The following is a 19,361-nucleotide window of genomic DNA, read 5'->3' on the forward strand; positions in this document are numbered from 1 at the left end:
CTACTTTGAGCAATATTATAGACTTAGCCCCAGTAGGTGGCAGATTGTGAATAGGATTATGCTGGGAACCTGTAGCTTCAAAAATTGATTTGAGGTAACACAATCTTATTTTCTGTTGGATCTTTACAGATTCCACAGGAAAAAAGCAGCATAATTCCTCTTGCTGTTCTCAAAGCAAGGTTTCCAAGATGAAAGGAGTAGCACATAATGTATTGCCTAGTCCTGGTACAAGATCCCTCAGTGTAGTGAATAAAAGCAATTTGTGGTTTACTAAACTGGGTTTGATCCTTAGTCCGTGATGATATAGTTGATTTCAGGTTTTAGGCGAATAGAGAGTGAGTTGGGTGGGTTGGATGCAGAGACGGCATAAGTGATTTCTGTATTATCAGGCAAAGTGCAAGGAATGTTGCCTGGGTTCTTCTCCCTGGTTGGCATGCTGCAAAGCATACCTGTATAGGGAATGGATCAGGATGGCTTAAAGACTATTGTAATTGAATGTCAAGGTTTATGAATAATGACCTTTTGGTAAAGTATTGCTTGGCTGCTAACAATTGTGCAACCTTATCCAAACACAAATCACAAGTCAGCGAAGGAAGAAAAAAACTTTCTAAAATCAATTGCGTTTATCTTTTTTGGCTCTTTTCAAGCAAATGTAGTTTGGGATTATATATCCAGGATATAAAGGATTGTGATCAAAAGCTTTTGAAAATCAATCACTTTACTGGATGTGAAACTCAAGACATTTTAACTTGTGAAACTCATGATAAAATGTTTTGGACCATTTGCATTTTGCTTTTGGTTTTGCTCTCATTTTTCTTTGTCAGTTCCACCATATTTTGAGGAAAAGTAAGAATTTTTTTTAAGCACTGATTAGGTCTATGGTTATACTCCATTCAAGGTCCCAGTTTTGGACTCTAGTGCCAGAGGAGTCACTTACAACAAGTGACAAGCTATACCTGACCATATCTGTCGGATTAGGGCGAAGAGGTGAATGATTCATTTGCTCATCAGTTAGTTTCTGCATTGGTTTTGCATTTCATAAACTGATAAACAATACTGCAAAAGTGCAAGTTCAACATCAATGTATTTTGTTTTATATTGAAGTAATAGGTTTAAGGTGAGGGGGGGAAAAGAACTAAAAGGGACCTAAGGGCCAATTTTCTCGTGTAGAGGGTGGTGCGTGAATGGAATGAACTGCCAGATGAAGTGGTGGAAGCTGATACGGTTACAACATTTTAAAAAGAATCTGGATGAAGTGATAGGCCCAAATGCTGGCAAATGCGACTAGATTAATTTAGGATATCTGATCGGCACAGATAAATTGGACCAAAGGGTCTGTTTTCATGCTGTATAACCCTATGACTCTATATAGTATTGGTCATTTTAAAATCTGAACTACAGTGAGTGTTATTCTACTTGTCACACTTTTTCCGAAAAGAAAATGAGCAGAATACTTTTGGTAGATTCCGCGATCCCTTCATTTCTAAAACTTACAGTTCCGTACTGAGTGGTAACATTATCTGACTCATTACTGAGAGAAGACTCATGAATCTTAAAGCAACACCTTCTCAAGTTCTTTGTTTTATACTCCTTTTCCCTTCTCTGTAGAGTGGTTTATGCTTTTGCACACATTTTAGTCATCTTCATTTGTATCCATTGATGAATGTTTCAATGAAATGGACATCCCTGTCAAGCTTTATAGTCTGCACACAGACAGCGCTTTCTAATTGGCATCTCTGAGTGTTGGTCATTCATGAGAACCTACAGCTAATTTCCCTCCTCCCTTTCACCATCTAAATTTCATCTCTCCAAAAATGTATTGTAGCAATCAATCCAGTCGGGTTCAATTAACTGGGAACAGGCTAGCAACAGTTCGTATGATTTCATGGAGCATTGTGGACTGCCTTTACGCAACAGAGCATTGAAATTGAATAATGAGAAATGAATTTCTTGAGCAAATCCCTTCCTGTGTGTCTTGTATGGGAGACCCATCTGGCAGTGGCAATTTTTTAACCATTAAATCCTCAAGTACAGTAATTATGTCAGGAAAACCCAATAACTGGAGTAGGGCATGCATGCCCTTAAGCCTGTTCCAGCATTTTAATGGATGACACATACTTTTGCTCCATTCTGTCTCTATAACTTTGCCTAATAAAAATCAGTCAATCTCAAGTTTTCAAATTATTAACACTAATAACTGTTGCCTATAGGACTAATAACTGTTCACTTTGCAGATATGTGGGTGTGCTACAATTTTTTCCAAAAAAAATTGGATCTTTAGAAACCCTTTATTTCTACAGAAAGTGCTTTGGAAATGTCATTGTATAATCTACAGTTTTTGATAGCACAACTGCAGAATAGAATGTGGGTTACAGTAATGTAGTCACAGTACATAGCTGAGAAAACTTGGCAATGCATTGTCCTTGTGCAGGTTTTGAAATTAAACCAATATTCGGCAGAGTAGAATGACCTGTTAAATAAAGGTCAAGATGTTCTTCTACATGAGTTTAACTGTACGCACCTAAATTAAGTTTAATTATGAGATATCAAATTCAAAATCTTCAAACTTGTTTATATGTCTATATATGTCTTTGTTCGATTATTACAAAACATGTGCTTGCTTCACTTTTCTGCGTTATTCATGTGACAAGTTAGATCAATTTTCTTGGAAGAGAATATTGGAGGAATAAACTTTCTCTTTGTAGTTGTGCAAGGTCTAGATGGAATTACGCATTCATCATTTAGTGGCATCAAAATGCTAGAAGTACTTAATTGATGGAGCAGCATCTGTGGAGAGAAGGATAAAGTTAATGTTTCAAGTCTGTGACTTGCCACCAGAATGAAAAATACTAGAAAAATAACAGTTTGAAGCAATTATGGAGACAGGAAAGATGGAAGGGGAGAAAGGAACAAAAGGGAATGTCTGAAATAGGGTAGTGAGCAGTGGTGATCAAATGACAAAAAAAATTTGTGTAAGGCAGGAAGGAACAGTCGTGGGACAAGGAAAGAACCAAATGATAGCTCTCAAGGAGATGTAAATGGTAATAGCAAAGTGTTTGCTAACAGCTGCTTTATGTCAAAGGAAAAAGTGAACAAAGGATAGGATCTGAAATTGTTGAATTCGGTGTTGAGTTCTGAAGGTTGTAAAATGCTTAAATGAGGGGTGAAATGTAGTTTTCATGTTTGCCTTGAGCTTAGAACAATATGAGATTGAGCCATAAAGAGACCAGAATAAGACAGACATTTGAACTGTCCTACCTGTCCATCTGCCTTTCCACCTATCCGCTCCACCGTCCCCTTTGACCTATCACTATCCCTATCACACCCACCTGCATCTACCCATCACCGTCCCAACCACCTTGAGCCCAGCCTTCTATTTATCTCTCAGCGCCCTCCGCCACTTTCCTGATGAAGGGCTTATGCTTGAAACGTTGACTCTCCTGCTCCTCGGATGCTGCCTGAACTGCTGTGCTTTTCCAGCACCACACTTTTCAACTTTGATCTCCAGCATCTGCGGTCCTCACTTTCTCTCCTTTACTGATGTTAGCACTGTTGAATCCCCCACTAACAATATCTTGGGAGTGACCATTGACAAGCAACTGAAGACTGAATGAGCCATGGCAAAACACTGTCCATGTTGATTCCACACACAGTGACAGCAGTTTGTGGCATCCACAAGATGCACTGCAGTAACCCATCAAAATTCCTTCAACAGCACCTTTCAAAGTGTGACTTCTGATACTCAAAGCACAAGGACAGCAGATTCTTTGTAACACTGTAACCTGTAAGTTCTCTCCTAACTACACACCATCCTGATTTGGTACTATAGCATCATTCCTTCAATCCTGGCATGCCCTTCCTAATAGCACTGTTGGTACTATTGGGGATAATTAGAGATGGGAAATAAGTGTTGGCCCAGGCAGAGATATCTAGATTCCATAAAAGAATTAATAATAAAATAAAATGTCAATCAACCAGAAGTTTGAGCTCAGCTTGTTGACTGAATGGTAGAATGAGTTAATCTGCATTTGGTCTCCCCAATGTAGAATAGCATCAATTATGAGCTGTGAATACAGTATACTGAATTCAAAGATGTACAAGGAAATCACTTTCACCCAGAACAATCAATTGGAATATAAGACATTGTGATGGGAGGACATAAAACGACTGATACTGCATCTCCTGTGTTTGCAAGGGAAGATGTTTGAGGCAATTAGAGAGTGGATCAAGCTGTTTGGGAGGGAACAATCCTTAGGACTCTTGAAAGAGGAGAGCAAGAGGTAATTCACTGCTGTGTCATCATGCTGTAGGGTTTCCATTTCTGCAAACTGGGAGTTCTTGCTTCTGACCTTTCTCAGTAAATAAATGTTGAAGCCATTTCACTCTCTGCAAAGTCCCAGTAACTGCAGGAGTTTTGATTTAACTGTGATGTTGATTGAAAGGAGAAAATTCCAAACTGCGAAAATTCTGTTGTTTGTTTTTAGAAATGCTATGGTAGAATTAACATCTATCTGAATGCACAGAATAAGAAGTTATGGTTTTAATTTAACACCTCCAAAAGGAAAACCCTACCAAGAATACTGAACACTCATCAAACTTTTCAGTGTCAGTATAGAGTACATGCTCATGCAAACATGAAGAACAATAACATATGCATGAATCTAACTGTTTTCCTGTTGTATTGTGAGAAATTATGCACTGGTCATTAATTTAATAGTTGTGTGGGATGGTGAATGTACTGACTTTTGATGGCATGCTTTGCTAAAAATTTAAATTGGTAACAAAATCAGGCAAATCATCTTCCAAGTCAGTGACATGTGAGAGGTGCATTGTTTTATAAGATATGCACTAGCTACATGTTCTCCAGCATGATCTTAGTGGAATACTGCTCCATCTTGTGTTCTGGTGTCTGCTTTAGCAATGTGTTCTCTTTTCTGAATTGACTTGCATGGATCACTGCAATTAAATGGTCTGCAACTTCAAGCCTCTCCTCTCTTTGAGTTGCGACTGAGTTTTGTAATTGCTTTGACTTCTGGTGAATGTCATTCCACACTGAAGTTAGAAGATGTAGTGAAGTTAGATGCAATATAAACTAATCATGAAGAAATGTGAATCTGAATATTTGTCACTGCATTAATGAGTCACAAAGGTTTACGATTTGTCATCTGCCATCAACAACTTCTAAGTTGCTACAATTGTCTGTTATTGTGACTTTATGTCCTGTACTCAAAAGCGTTTTCATATTGAGAGAGGACACAATTGAGGTTTGCTGTCATACCTCCAAAGCTGATTAATCTGCCGGTACTTCACGGTCAACGCTCTCTGGTGGAATGGCAATTCAGCAGCATGTACTGTTGGTGACTAGCTTGCCCAACCCCTACTCCCCAGTTCATAGCTAAGGATGGGGCCAAGAATAAGATGAGAACCGGTGTGTTCTTTTTACTTTTTTCCTTGAGATCTCCCTTTTATTCAGGTGGTCATCACAAAGTGGTGAAAACTAGTGAAAATGCTCACCACTGTTCTTTATCTTATGTGACATTAAACCATCAAATCCCAGAGAATTTCCCATTGCAGTCTCCCATCCATTAATGCAACTGCAATGTCAGTTTCAGAAAGAATAAGCCAGCTAAATTAGATTGAATAATAAAAATAAAATAAATTGATGGGGGAAAACAAAACATTGGTAGCACGATAATCCGATTTAATAATTATATTGCTTTGAATGGAGGACTGTTGATGCACATAAGGGACACGGCAAATGCTATTGTAGTAGGTTATGTTTTCCTGGAATGCTCGGCTGCTTTTTTACAATCATTATTACTGTCATTGGCTTTTACAGGACAATTTGCATGGAGCACATCCATTCAACAAAGATATGTTTGGCAACGTGCCTCAGATTTCTAAACAATGGGATTGAGATATCTCACACCTGGTTAGGACTGAGTGTTAGAACTTGCCTACTCTAAATGGTGTAGTTTTTTTGGCTGAGAGGTTTATATTTGCTTCTTCTTGCCCATTCACCGTAACACACTTGTCTTCTCTGTCTGTACTCGAAAAGCACAAATCCATAGTGATCTTTTTGAATCTAGGAGGAAGGCTTCATTGATTTGACAGAAAGTGTTTGTTTGAAGCAGTGCTTTTATAACAGAAGGTTTGAGCTGAAGTTGGAAACTCTTTGTATTGTTGGCGTGTGTCATGCAATTAAGATTTTAAGTCATTGCAACCTTGTTTTGTTAAATATTAGAAGAGTAACATCTTAATCCAGCCAGATCCTGTGTTGCTTTCCTGTCTCCCAGGGGATCAGTTGTTGTAACAGAATATTCTATGGCTTCCTAAAAGAAATGGTGCCAGTCTCCTGAACACTGGATCATCAGTGACTGGACATTAAACCCGAGCTGTATGCCAGGACCCAATGGCGGTCCTGACATGCTCATCTACCTGGGAATTATCTGAGAAGATTTAATTAACAATGGGAAAACCACCGGCTTCCTGCAATATTCCATAAAAGTTTTCTACTTCAAGCTAAATTTGGATACTTCAGGCAGTTCCAAATTACTTAACTGGATAGTTTCCCAAGAAATGTTCGAGAGATAGAACACTAGTGCCTGGGTAATTTGAGAACTGAGACCCCAATTACACTCTAAGCCCACCCCATATCCTTACCTGTTCAGTGAGATTCACACTGGACCTTTAAACTTGGCACAACACAACTAGTGCCTGAAAAAGGTCATCATTCTGTCTTCCCCAACTCTACTGTGGTTCAATGGAACTTTCCAATGGATGTTGAACTCCACATTTCTGGTAAAAACAGATTTGGAAGACCTGATAAGAAATGTAGGGTGTAGTGATTGGAACCAGGACCAGGTGGATCTCATTGACTAAAAGATCCTTGACTGAGGTTGTTAACATGTCCCAATCAGGGAGCCCCTGCCTTACAGATATAAACAGGAGGTTTCAGAGCATATCCTCATTCTAGGGACTGACTCTGTGCTAGCTGGTGCTATAGTCAGTATGTTACTGTGAGTTTCTGCTTTTTTTTTGGAGGGGGAAACCTGATTCTTGAACTGGCTGAATTATTTAGCCAGTTTGTTAACTGGCATTCCTTTTAGTGAGTGCTGATTGTTGAACTCCTGATGCACATAATGTGTTTCAGGTGTAACTCAGTTCTCATTAGGGGGTTGTTGTTTCACTGGCTGGTTATTCTTTTTGAGAAAAGGATAATGTTAATTTTATGGTAGGGCTTAGCCCTTGGACTCTAGTTTCCTTTTTTTTGTATGTGTCTTCACTTTTTTATTGGTGTTTTGGACTGAGCCCTTGTGGAAGACATATTTCACCAGAGGAGCTGTTCCTGTGGGGAGGCCTAGCTCTAGGAACTGGGCCTCTGAAGATTGAACACCTGTGTGTGGGTTGGGAGGTGAGCAGTTGCTGTATCCTGGAGTTTGGCAGCAGACCTTTCCTTCAGGAGTGGACCAAACCCCTGCAAGTTAACTGCACCTGTACAATGTACTGTTCCTGTGAGTGGGCCTGGTTTTCCAAGGCTGGGCCAGGACAGGACTCTATGGAGACAGAACACCTGTGTGCTGTGGGGTGTGCATTTGCTGCCTTCAGGAGTGGACTCTGCCCATGGTTGTGGACTGTGTTTTTAACAATGGACTCTGCAGTTTGGAGCAGACTCTATTTCTGACATTGCACATTGTATACTGGAGTGGACTCTTCCTGGAAATGGATTCTATGTTTTGAAGACTGCATAGATTTGGACTGTGTACCAGAAAGGACTGTTTTTTTGGTAATTAACTATATTGTGGTGTTTCCTGGGTCTACCACCTGCACTGTCTTGTGTGTCCCTGGGTCTGGCAGACCTTACCGTGAGCTGGGAGGCTCATGGGTTGTCCTGAAAGCTGTCACCCGGAGAGCCGGAGGGTGGGTAGGCCACCCTGATGCCAGTCACCCTGAGAGCCAGATGGTGGGTAGGGCGTTCTGAGCACTGTCGTCCCGAGAAGGGGTAATCGGGACGGGCTGTCCTAGAGGTGGTCGAAAGGTGTCAGAGCAGCCAAGAGCCAAAAGGTGCGTAGGGGCGGGCTGAGTTCCGGAAGGCTTCTGGGCTACCCTGCATACTGTCGTCCCAGGAAAGGGGACGGGCTGTCCGAGAGGTGGCCGGAAGGTGTGCCAGGATAGCCCACTGGCCGGATGGCGCATTGGAGTGGGTGAGAGCCCAATGGTATGTAGGTGCAGACCGAGAGCCAGAAGGCAGGTGGCCGTCCTCAGTGCTGTCACTCCAGGCAGGTACAGGGGCGGGCTGCCCCAGAGGTGGTCGAAAGGTGCTGAGGGTGGTTCGTGAAGCCGGAAGGTGGGTAGGCCGTCCTGACCGCTGTCACCCTGGGCGGGTACCGGGGTGGGCTGTCCTAGAGGTGGTCGAAAGGTGTCAGGGCGGACCGAGAACTGGAAGGGGCATGGGGTGGACCAAGAGCTGGAAGGTGGGTAGGGGCAGGCTGCCTTAGAGTGGTCGGGAAGGTGGGAGGGATGGGGGCTTGCTGGGTCTGTATTGTCTGCACTTTTGTATGTAATAGTATTGTCTAATGTACAAATGTCATTGTCACTGTCTTGTCATATGTGGAACTGAGATTTGAGGTTTGACCTCATCTCCCTGTAAAATGATTGTACAGTAGGGTTTGGGGCCTGGCTTTGCTGATCCCCTCCCTTGTAAAATTGCTGTCTCTTGTGTACAGCTGTAAATGTTTTTTGTAAACTGTTTTGTAATTTGTTTAATAAAATAAATTTTAAAAATAAACAGGAGATTTCAGAGAGTGTCCTCATTCTAGGGACTGGCTCTGAGCGGGCTGGTCACAGCCCATGTATTGTGTACGTGTGGATAATGGGTGACCTGGTGAGGGGATACCGGCCTCTGTGCAGTTATTTCATGGAATCAGGGGAAAGTTTGACCTGAGCAGCAGTCCGATCTCACTCCTCGGAAGATATGAACTGCTGTTTCCAAATCAAGCTGAAAATGAGTAGAAGCGAAACACTGAACTTGGTTAACTTGCCAAGATGCCAGTGTGAAAGTTAGTTCAATTGTTGGTCACTCTGCAGTCTGTTTACAATTACCTAAACACACAAATCGAAAGTGGGCCATGCCACCAGTGCTTCATCCGGAGGCTCACTGATAATGTTATCGAGTATGGTGATGTCTGCAAACAAACCTTCCAGCTCAGTGAGCAAACTTGCATCCAGAACCTCAACTCCAGCTACAAATCTTCTCAAAACTCACTGTTGGCAATTTTCTTAAAACTACCTGCTTTTGTTTCAACTTTGGCATGGGAGCAAATTGATAATCAATTTCAAATAAAACTATTTAGCTTAGGTTGGAAGCAAATAGTTTACTTTAACTAATTACACTTCCAAACAGTGCTGTTATTCTCAGGAGTACCTTTGTACAGTTAATTGTCCAGTGAATGTTGTGTTGAAAGTTTTAAATGGGAACACTGGGGAATTGTATAATTAGATGTGTATTTCATACTGAAACATTACACTAGAAGGAACTGTGAACAAATTGATTCATCCATGGAAAAAAATGGAGAAGGGTTTTTCGCGAGCCAAGTAGACAGGTCTTTACTATCCCAACATTCATCAATGATGTCAGCTTGCTTTAGTGTTGTAGTTAAGGTAGGAGAAAGGTAGGAATCAATCGTTAGTCCCACTTTTGGTTTTGATCCCTGTTTGATCTGAGTAATAAAATGTAATAAGAATGCATATTCAGCTTTGTTGGCATCTACAATAAAGACACCTGCTCTCTTGGCTTTCACATGAAGGCAAGCCATTTCAGCTAGCTACAACCACCTCTGATGCTTTGTCATCGCAAAAAAAAGTTTAGAGTTGGAAAAGTGGAGCGAAAACCACATCTCCCTGCTTTGGTTTTGCTCTTCGATTGAAATAGGAAAGGAGGAAAGCTCTGAGCTATGTAAAGGCTAATCAGAATCAAATATTAGTAGCTGTATGAGTTTAACGGAATGAAGCAAAATCTCATGAACAACTGATAAACCGAGTCGATAGGGTGCAGTTTCCCAGAATCTGGAGCCAAGAGTTATTTCTAATTGAGTTTTAAGTAGGAGTACTTTGTTTTGACTGCAAACTTTAGATGTTCAGTCCTATTAATATCAGATAACATTTAATACTGTTCAGTTAAATGAATAGTTTCATGCCTAAATTATTCCTTTCATTGAGTTTCCAAGCCACTGTAACATATGGCATAAAATCTCTAAATTATTGCAACTGTAAAATAACAAAGTCTGCTCTAATTAGCAATGTTTCTTCCAATAGAGAGCTAACTTTCCTGGGAACCCATTTGCCAGCAAATTCATTTTCAGTGTTTCACTTAGCCCCCACTCTATACTTATTGTAATGTTGTGGCTTGTTGTTTAATCATTGAATGTACCATTTGCAAAAATCCTGTGAGAAACTTTCCACCGCAGTTGAATGTGGATAAACAGATCTCACAACTTGATCTTGTGCAAGTTCCTAAAATAGAGTAAATATCATGACTGTGTCAAAAACATCACTGTCATGTCTGCTGGATTCAAGTAAGCAATGATTTTGAGTCAAGTGTGTGTACAAGGGATCAAAACTTCTATTTGGATAGAGGTTGTGTATAAATGTATAGCAAAAGCAGGAGATTGGCACTGTATGTTTGAAGAGCTAGTGAAGGCAAGATAAGCCAACCCCCACGCCCCCCCCCTCCCCCCACCTATGGCACCGGAACAGATTCTATAAAGTTCTGTCCCTGTTACATAGTTTTGCAATTTCAAAACTCATCAGTAACTGGGTAGCCTGTTTTTTGGGACATTTTATTCTGCATGTAACAAATACATGCAACCAAATATCAGCACGAATAACGTTACATTAAAACATATTCCCTGATACCATTTCCTACTATTGTCCACCTATGATCACAGTGAGCAATAATGGAGCTAGCACATCTTTTGTGGCTTTGTTCATTCTAAGAAACTGTCTCACTTGTAATGTTTATTTTCTACAGGGAGGCAAAGGGAGGATAGGAGTGGTTATTTCATCATATATGCACTTCACCAATATTTCTGCAAGGTAACAAATCTAATTTGAATTATGCTCTTAATTTACACAAGTTTATACTGTCTTTATAATTTCAAAGGATCACTTTCCTTAACAGCGAAGTTTCAAAATGTAAGTGCGTAGATTTTTGTTTGCTAATGGAACTTATTAATCATACTGTCTTATACCTCACTCATCTCATATTGAAGACTTAAGCCCTCCAGTCCCTACCCTTTCTGTATAATCAACAACTGCTAAAGACATGGAGGGCAAGCAAATGACATCTTCCTATCTGCATTGTTATGAAGTTGAAGTCGTGTACTGTACCTTTAAGACAGAGTGAAAACTGTTTTGCACTGAAAGCTTGCAGGCACCTGTCATGTGACTGACTAACAGTCTTAGAGTATACTCAAAATATGTCACATTTGGCTGTGTAACAAATACCTGAGTTTTGATTGCTGCTGTTTTGACAACTATTCGAATTTAGTCAATTAGTTTAAATTATGACCCATTCGGTTTATAAATCATTCGGTTTTGAATTTATTGGTTTGATTTTGATAAAACAATGAGAAGATCCAATGCTGGGGGTATAAAGAAGCAGGCAGTTTTACAGTTAGACAGAGAGAGACTAACAGCCATCGCCAGAGTAACTGCCAGCAACACATTATCTATCAAAGGTACTTTTTTTTTCCAATGAAACATCTTTGCAGCAAAAGACCAAAGATGACCCAGGGAGATCTACAGCCAAAGAAGACAGATGTTGACAGTGATAGCTGCCACTGCCTGGTTTTGAAATTAAGTTGATGTAATTTTAATATGGGTTTTATCAGTACAGTATATTGTTATAGATTTGGAGATAGATAACAAACATTTAAGACAAAGGAGGCTTAGAGTTGTAAATAGTTGTTGTTCAATGTTCATTTTTAGAGTTAAAGAATAAATTGATATTTTTCCTTAAATAGTGGAATTTGGGAGTTCTTTTTCACTCAGAGTTTAACAGATTACGGGGCAAGGTGAGCTTTTCTGGGTGTTTGTTTTAATTAGCAGAAGGGTTCACCACCGTGCTGTAACAATATCCATCCATGACCAGGACATTTCAAATGGTTGAATTGTCCATTTTTTCTTATCAGTTGGAATAGCCATATTTTCTGTCTTTTTAAACTTAAGCCTTTTAAGTCTCTTGATCATTCAGTTCAGCCTTCCTTGGCAACTGATGATTATTAAGTGTTCACTCTTCTGAATATTTTATTGTTACAGTGCTGATCAAGCTCTTGACAGATTTGCGATGAAGAAGTTCTATGATGATAAAGTCTCTGCATTGATGCAGCCATCGCAAAAGCGGTATGCTTCCTTTGTTTGATTTGATTATGGTTGAGATTTTATTTATCACAAAGAGTTAATGCTGTTGTCAAGTATTTAATCAGTTATTTTAGTGTGTTAATGAACACCTTTTTTCAGTCGAGATGCACTGCATTTAAGATTCCTTGGCCAATTGACATTAATTTTATTATCACTGGGTGAACATTTTTTTTTGCCTCTGTTCTCTTGATCCCTGGTTGGTAGGTGTTCAATGTATAGCAATTGTGCATACATCTGGAGAGTGACACAAGGCTGTTCAATTGATCTCATGAGCATGATTAATATTCTCTTCCTGCTTGTTTTAATACTCACTGAAGGAAAATTAATTTTCAAAGCATTAGACAGATCATGATGACTTTGAAGCAAAGTCTTCACTTTGTGCAGTGTAAATAATCCTGAGTTTGACCTGCACTCTACCACATCGAATCTGTAAGTACAGAAACAGGCTAATCAAAACTTACACATTCATTCAATAGAACATTTTTTAAGTGCTCCTATTATGAATTCAAAAAAAGGGTTGAATTACAGTCACATTACTACAATGGTGTGGCACGAATGCTGTTGATATTCACAAGCACCTACAGGCCCTTTATTTAACAAAGCAATGTGTTCTGTGAACTTGTTAAATGGATGGTTGAAAAGCAAATCCAGGAATACCTCATTTCCGGTTTTGTTTTCAAGCGTCTTCTGTCCTTTCTCTTTCAAATATTTTTGTGTCTATCCAAACATTGATGTTAGGGTAGGGTATGTTTATGTAGATATTGTCAGCACACTAAACTTTAGCTGAATGATTTTTCTTGGGTAAACCTAGCAACTTAACATCGGAAATTTGATCCAGACAGTGGATGGGAAGAATATATGATGGCAGGTTTAGAATTAGAATTAGAATCTGTACAGTATGGAAACAGGTCCTTCAGCCCAACAAGTCCACACCAATCCTCTGAAGAGCAACTCACCCAGACCTATTTCCCCAAACTATATTTGCCCCTGATTTATAATCTACACCATGGGCAATTTAGCCTGGCCAATTCACCTCACTTGCACATCTTTGGATTGTGGGAGGAAATTGGAGCACCCGAGGAAACCCGCGCAGACTCTGGGAGAACACGCAAACTCAACACTGCCAGTCAACCAAGGCTGAAATCGAACCTGGTTCCCTGGAGCTCTGAGGCAGTAGTGTTAACCACTGAGCCACTATACCGCCCAGGTGAATTGATTCTGAATATTGTACCAGTGTGTGCTCCCCAGCAGTCAGGGAAAAGTTATTTATTCATCCTCTCATGCTGAAAGGGCAGTTTATTCTTATTACTACATCTAAGGCCAATCACCACAGCATTGGGGGGGGAGGGGCGTGAGTCAAATACAAAACCTTTCTGCCAGAGAATAAGATTCCCGTTTTATCTTTTAATTCATTTGTGTTGGGAATAGGAGGGTAGTAAATAAAATTACAGTGCATGGGATTGGAGGGAAATCTTAGTATGGACTGAGAATTGGTTAATCAACAGAAAGCAGGGAATAAGAATAAATTGATCATTCTCAAGATGGCAGACTGTTACTATTGGGGTACTGCAAGGGTCTGTACTGATTCCACAAATGTTTGCAACAGATATAAGTGATTTGGATGTGGGGTCCAGTTGTAATATTTCTAGATTTGCTGATGACACCAAGCTGAGTAGGAATGGAAGTTGTGATGAGGGTGCAAGGAGTCCTCCACAGGATTTGGAGAGGTTTAGTGAGTTGGCTCGATGACTTCCTTAAGTGTGAAGTTATTCACTTTGGAAAAAACAAATATAAAAGTAGAATATTTCTTAAACAGTGAGAGGATGGGAAATGCAGTTGTCTAAAGAGATCTGGGTGTCCCTAGTCCATGAGTTGCTAAAAGCTGGTGTACAGGTACAGCAAGCAATTCGAAAGGAAAAATGAAGATTTGAGTACAGAAATAAAGATGACTTGCTGCATCTAATGAACATGGCACATTTATGAGACCTCACCTGGAGTATTATGTACAGTTTAGTTTCCTTATGGATATACTTGCCATAGAAGGAGTTCAATCCAGGTTTACCAAATTAACTCCCAGATGATGTGAGAGTTTTATGAGGAGAGATTGAAGAAACATGGTTTGTATTCTTTAAAGTTTTAAAGAATGATAGATAATCTAAATGAAACTTACCAAATTCCTACAGAGTGGATGGTTTCCCCTTGTTTGTGACTCTTGAAGCCATAATCTCAGGACAAGGGCTTGGCCATTTAAGACTGTGATGAGAAGAAATGTGTTCACCCAGATGGGTCAATCTTAGAAATTCTTTGTCAGAGGGCAGTGGAAGCTCAGACATTCACAACAGGAATTAATAGATTTCGGGAGATCAATGTCATGCAAGGATATGGAGGGAGTGTGAAAAAGTGGTATTGAGGCTATGATTTTGAATGGCAGGGTAGGCTCAATGGTCAGAATAGGCTCAATCTTTTAAATAAGATGCACCAAATCTTTGTCTCAGGTTGTGTTTTAACGTGTCATGCCAGTCACTTTGGAAAACATTATTACGTGCAGGTTAATGCTGAATGAAGTAAATAAATAAGCTTTTATATTGCAATTGTTTAAGAAAGCACCAGCAACCTCAATAAAAAGATCCTTTGCATCTTTGAAATTGATTCTTTTATATGGAAATCCATTCCATTGGGTCCTTTCTGACCCAGCTGGAATTTGGAAGTGAAACTTGAACATTTCCATGCTAAATAGAATTATAAGTATATTGTTTTGCTTTGGCACTAAATTAAATGCTGACAAGGTTACTCTAATGACCTGTTGAAGTACAGTATTGTTGCTATCACCAGTATGCCAAATTATTCAGTTGTACATCCAGGCTTGTAACAGTAAAATAATTGAAGGTTTTTGTATGTATTTATTTGAGTGCTGATTCATCCCTTAAGAAAGCTCAGCTGAATGCTTGTCATCTTAAACTTCATAATATCACCAAACTGCATCATTATAGCTCCTCTGTGAGGATGTTAACTTACTATCACATAAGACAATTTTGTGCTGTTTACTTGAGACCTTGTTGAAACAGCCAAACACATTCACATAAAACCAATGCAGCTAGGGAACATTTATCCCTGAAATGTAGTCTAAATTTGAACTCAAATTATGGGAAAGGATACCAACCAGTTTGTCTGGAGGTTTGATGTAATGATCATGATAACTGTGCTTGAAATGATGCTCTGAACATTTGCAGACTGCTTTAATATGTAGAGATAACTATTTAGCACTATTCTGTGGGAAAAAGCATTACTCTTTAATTGGAAGTTGGAGTTTACCTTTGCTAACTAGTACATAAAAAGTCTATACCAAGTCCAGTAAGGACTTCAAAGGATAATTTGTCTTGGCAGTACATCAGAGAACAGTAGTCTTAAACTTATTGCCTAGCTTGTGAAGAAAATTTGACTCTTTGAAGATTATTATGACGTTCCTATACCAGCATAAATCTGGAAGCTTGTTTATTTTGTTCTCTGTGTAGATATACTGTCATTATATATCTAATTTTCTATTGTATAATGGGCATAACATTTTACAAAGAGATTTTTTTTTAATGTAATCAGCTTTTTAAAATTACAAAAGAATTTCCGACCCAGGCTCAAATCCAGATTTGCAGGATATCGTTGACGTGGCAGGAACTTCACCTCACAAAGATTTCCCACTGGCTTCCAGTAACTTTCCAACCCTGAAGTTTTTCACCAACTGAAAATGGGCTCCCTGGCTTGCTCTGGGGAGTTGAACCAAATTAGTCACAGAGGTGACAGATGCTGCTGTATTATGCTGAGGTTTTTGTATCGATGAGATGTCTGTACGGAGCCAGAATTCCCTACAGCCTTGATTCGCAATGTGTCAGAGCTGTAGTAGCTAATGCAGACATCATAAAGCAGAGCCCTTCTTGGGAAACATAGTGGAGGTTATGCTTTCCTGCATTTACTTTGATTTTGCCCACCACTATGTATTATACTCTCTTGTGAGATGTTTCTCAAGCACATTTCTAGTCCCTTTTGTCCCAGATATACCAGACAGGATGGAACAGAAGAGTATGAGATGATCTGTATTTTGGTAACAATTTTCTTTCATTAGCTGCCTGATATCGACACAAACTCGTCACCATATTTGAATTTCCAAACCAAGTTGCTGAAATGTTTGTGTAATTAGGTTTCATTTTGACTTTACAGAGTAAACCTTTGGCCCATAGGGACAGATTTCATTATCTAAGACTGGAAGAATGAAATATCGATTGTCAAGAGCATCGGTTCACACATTGTATACTTGCGTTGAGAAATTTCGAAAATAGCATTTTAGCAAAGCGCTCGTAGCCATTCTGCTGTTCCTCACCCAGAACTGGTATTTTGCTATATCTCTCACTCAATATACTATTAAGAGACAAGCTAATGAACTGCATCATAGCTCATGATCTGAGGTTATGCAGGTCTCATTCTCCATTCAAACCCAGGATCACCTTGAAGCATTATACACTGCTAGAAGCAAGCCTTTTATTGCAACGAATCACTTAATATTAGTCAGTTCATATATGTGCCTGAGAAACGTAATGTCTGTGTATAATCGTTTAGCTGTTGGATTCTTCAGTGTCCACACCCAGTTTCTTACATTGTGGGAGATAACATGAGCATAACTGCACAAGATAAAATAACTTGCAGGAGGCAGAATCAAGTTAGTTGCCATGCCTGAAATGACATTGGCTTCAGCCTTATCTAAAGCTACATAGAAGAATTTGAGCTTCAGAACCTGAGTGTCAGATCCTATCACAAACAAAAACTGACAGGTTAATCATCAATTCTGCTCTGGCGTATTCTGAACTATCTGACAAAGGCATCAAAATGCTAAGACATTGAGTTGTGTTTTTTAGTGTTTGTCTAAAAAGTCAAACTAAAACCATATTTGTGTTTTCTTAAGCCAGAGTGTGTTGAATCTGTGGAACACATTGCTGCAGAAGGCTGTGGAGGCCAAGTTATTGTCTATATTTAAGGTAGAGAGAGAGAGGGGTTTTGATTAGTCAAGGGATCAAGGGTTATGGGGAGAAGGCAGGAAAATAGGGTTGAGAACCATAACAGCCATGATCGAATGGTGGAACAGGCTCCTGTATCTTACGGTCTTTTCAGTTTCTGGGATTGGAAATTCCTGGGAACGTAACCATATTACTTGACTAGTGATGCAAGTTTCTATCTTTTCCTCTGTCTTTTTATAGCCATCCAAAGGCCTTTTTGCTACTGTACTGAAAGAAAAACAAACATCTGGACGTTCGAAAAATTGAGACAGCTCTCAAAAATACAAAGGATTTATAAACCCCTGGAAAGTCTCTGTTCTTTGGGAATGGTTTCAAACATTTGAATAGGTATAGGTTTCACTGAGAAGGTGGCATTCTCCTTTACATGAAAGGTCACAGGGACAATTTTTAAACTCTGTCATCAGTAGCCATCTAACAATACTGGAGGTTTTATGCAATATCACGTTTTGGGTGGAGCTGAAGCAACAGATCAGTGGTTTTTGGTAAGCTTCATAACTTAAAAGCAAAAAATAAAGCGCATTTAAGAGCATGGCAAGTCCTTTTGCAACTTTATTAATGTGTAGCATAACCTTTCACCACGTGAGAGTTTGTGACACTAAAATCTGACAATGTTCACACATTTTTGAAGCAGATGTTCTGAATGAGCACTTTTCACAGGTATGACCTCTAACCGGCTCCTAAAATGATGAATTTCAGTCTGCACGTGAATGTTAGGTGATCACAGAAAAATTATTGTGTTAGAGCATTGAAGTAAATAATTTATATTCCGTTCTGAGGAAAAGTCACTCGACCCAAAATGTTAACTTTTATTTCTCTCTACAAATGCTGCCAGACCTGCTGAACTTTTCCAGCAATTTCTGATTTACAGCATCTATAGTCCTTTGGGTTTTCATTTATATTTAGTGTCTTCTTTTAGTGGAGTAATTGACCAGTAATTAAAAGATCCTTATAACATTGGTTTGGATCAAGTGCCTATGCTTTCATATCAGGTAAACGTATAAAACAAGTGAATAAAGATCAGTAGACCTATCAAGTTGGGTCTGTATACCAATGTTGAAAGCTTTGGTGCCATTCACCAGCTCCTCATCTGCTGAGAACAGCAAAAGGTCAAAAAGGACTAGCTACTACAAGGAAATTGCCAAAAGTGCTTGCTAACACGCTAAGCCAAGCAACCACATTTTACTCCTCATTGTTTACTCCAATTATTCATTGTGTATAAGTGGAAAAGACCTGTTCTCTCAAAATAATCATTGAGTTCCTTTGTACTGGAACATAATGACTCCTTATCCACTTCATCTCTCAGTTGTTTGCTCATGAAACGATATATACACATTTTCGGTACTTGAAAAATTAGACAAAATAACATGTAAAACAGGTCAGACTAACTTTACAATGTGTTCTTCCCCATAGGTATGTCCATTTTTTAAATGGTTTGCTCTCCGGTTCAGTGAAAATGAACACCACTCCCTTGTTTCTGCACTTTGTGATTTTGCATGGCATTCCCAGCTTTGATACTGGAGGAGGTAATGTTTTGAAATGCAATAAATGAAATAAAGGAAATTATATACTTAATGCCTCTTTTGCACCTTTGTAAAAACCTCATAATTTACTCATTGATCCTGATGTTATGCTGTAGTTTTTCTCCTGTGACTTCATATCTGAAGATTTAGTGGTTAGTGAAATAAAATGGATGGCCTACCCTTCCTACCAATCCCCAACCCATCTGCAATATTATGGTATAAGGAGAATGAATCAGGCAGCCCACCTGCCCTTGGGCATTTTGCTGCCCTATAATGGCCAATTAATGGGCCTTATTTAACCTATGCTGTGCTAATACACATGGAAGACTGAGGCAAGGAAAACAGCTCAGCAGCTTTCACT

At 39.4% G+C, this 19,361-nt stretch overlaps 1 protein-coding gene across 4 annotated transcripts in view; it reads left to right on the top strand.

The window, feature by feature from the left end:
• LOC140480585 (tensin-3-like) overlaps positions 1-19,361 on the top strand; it is a 426,853-nt gene that overhangs the window by 300,216 nt on the left and 107,276 nt on the right. For all 4 annotated transcript variants that reach the window (XM_072575634.1, XM_072575635.1, XM_072575636.1 and 1 more), the window contains 3 exons: positions 11,030-11,094; positions 12,319-12,402; positions 18,891-19,003. In XM_072575634.1, coding sequence (XP_072431735.1) covers positions 11,030-11,094; positions 12,319-12,402; positions 18,891-19,003 — 262 coding nt within the window. The remainder of the gene's footprint in view (positions 1-11,029; positions 11,095-12,318; positions 12,403-18,890; positions 19,004-19,361) is intronic.

This window comes from Chiloscyllium punctatum, chromosome 8, assembly GCF_047496795.1.
Source record: "Chiloscyllium punctatum isolate Juve2018m chromosome 8, sChiPun1.3, whole genome shotgun sequence".
NCBI classification, from domain to species: Eukaryota; Metazoa; Chordata; class Chondrichthyes; order Orectolobiformes; family Hemiscylliidae; genus Chiloscyllium; species Chiloscyllium punctatum.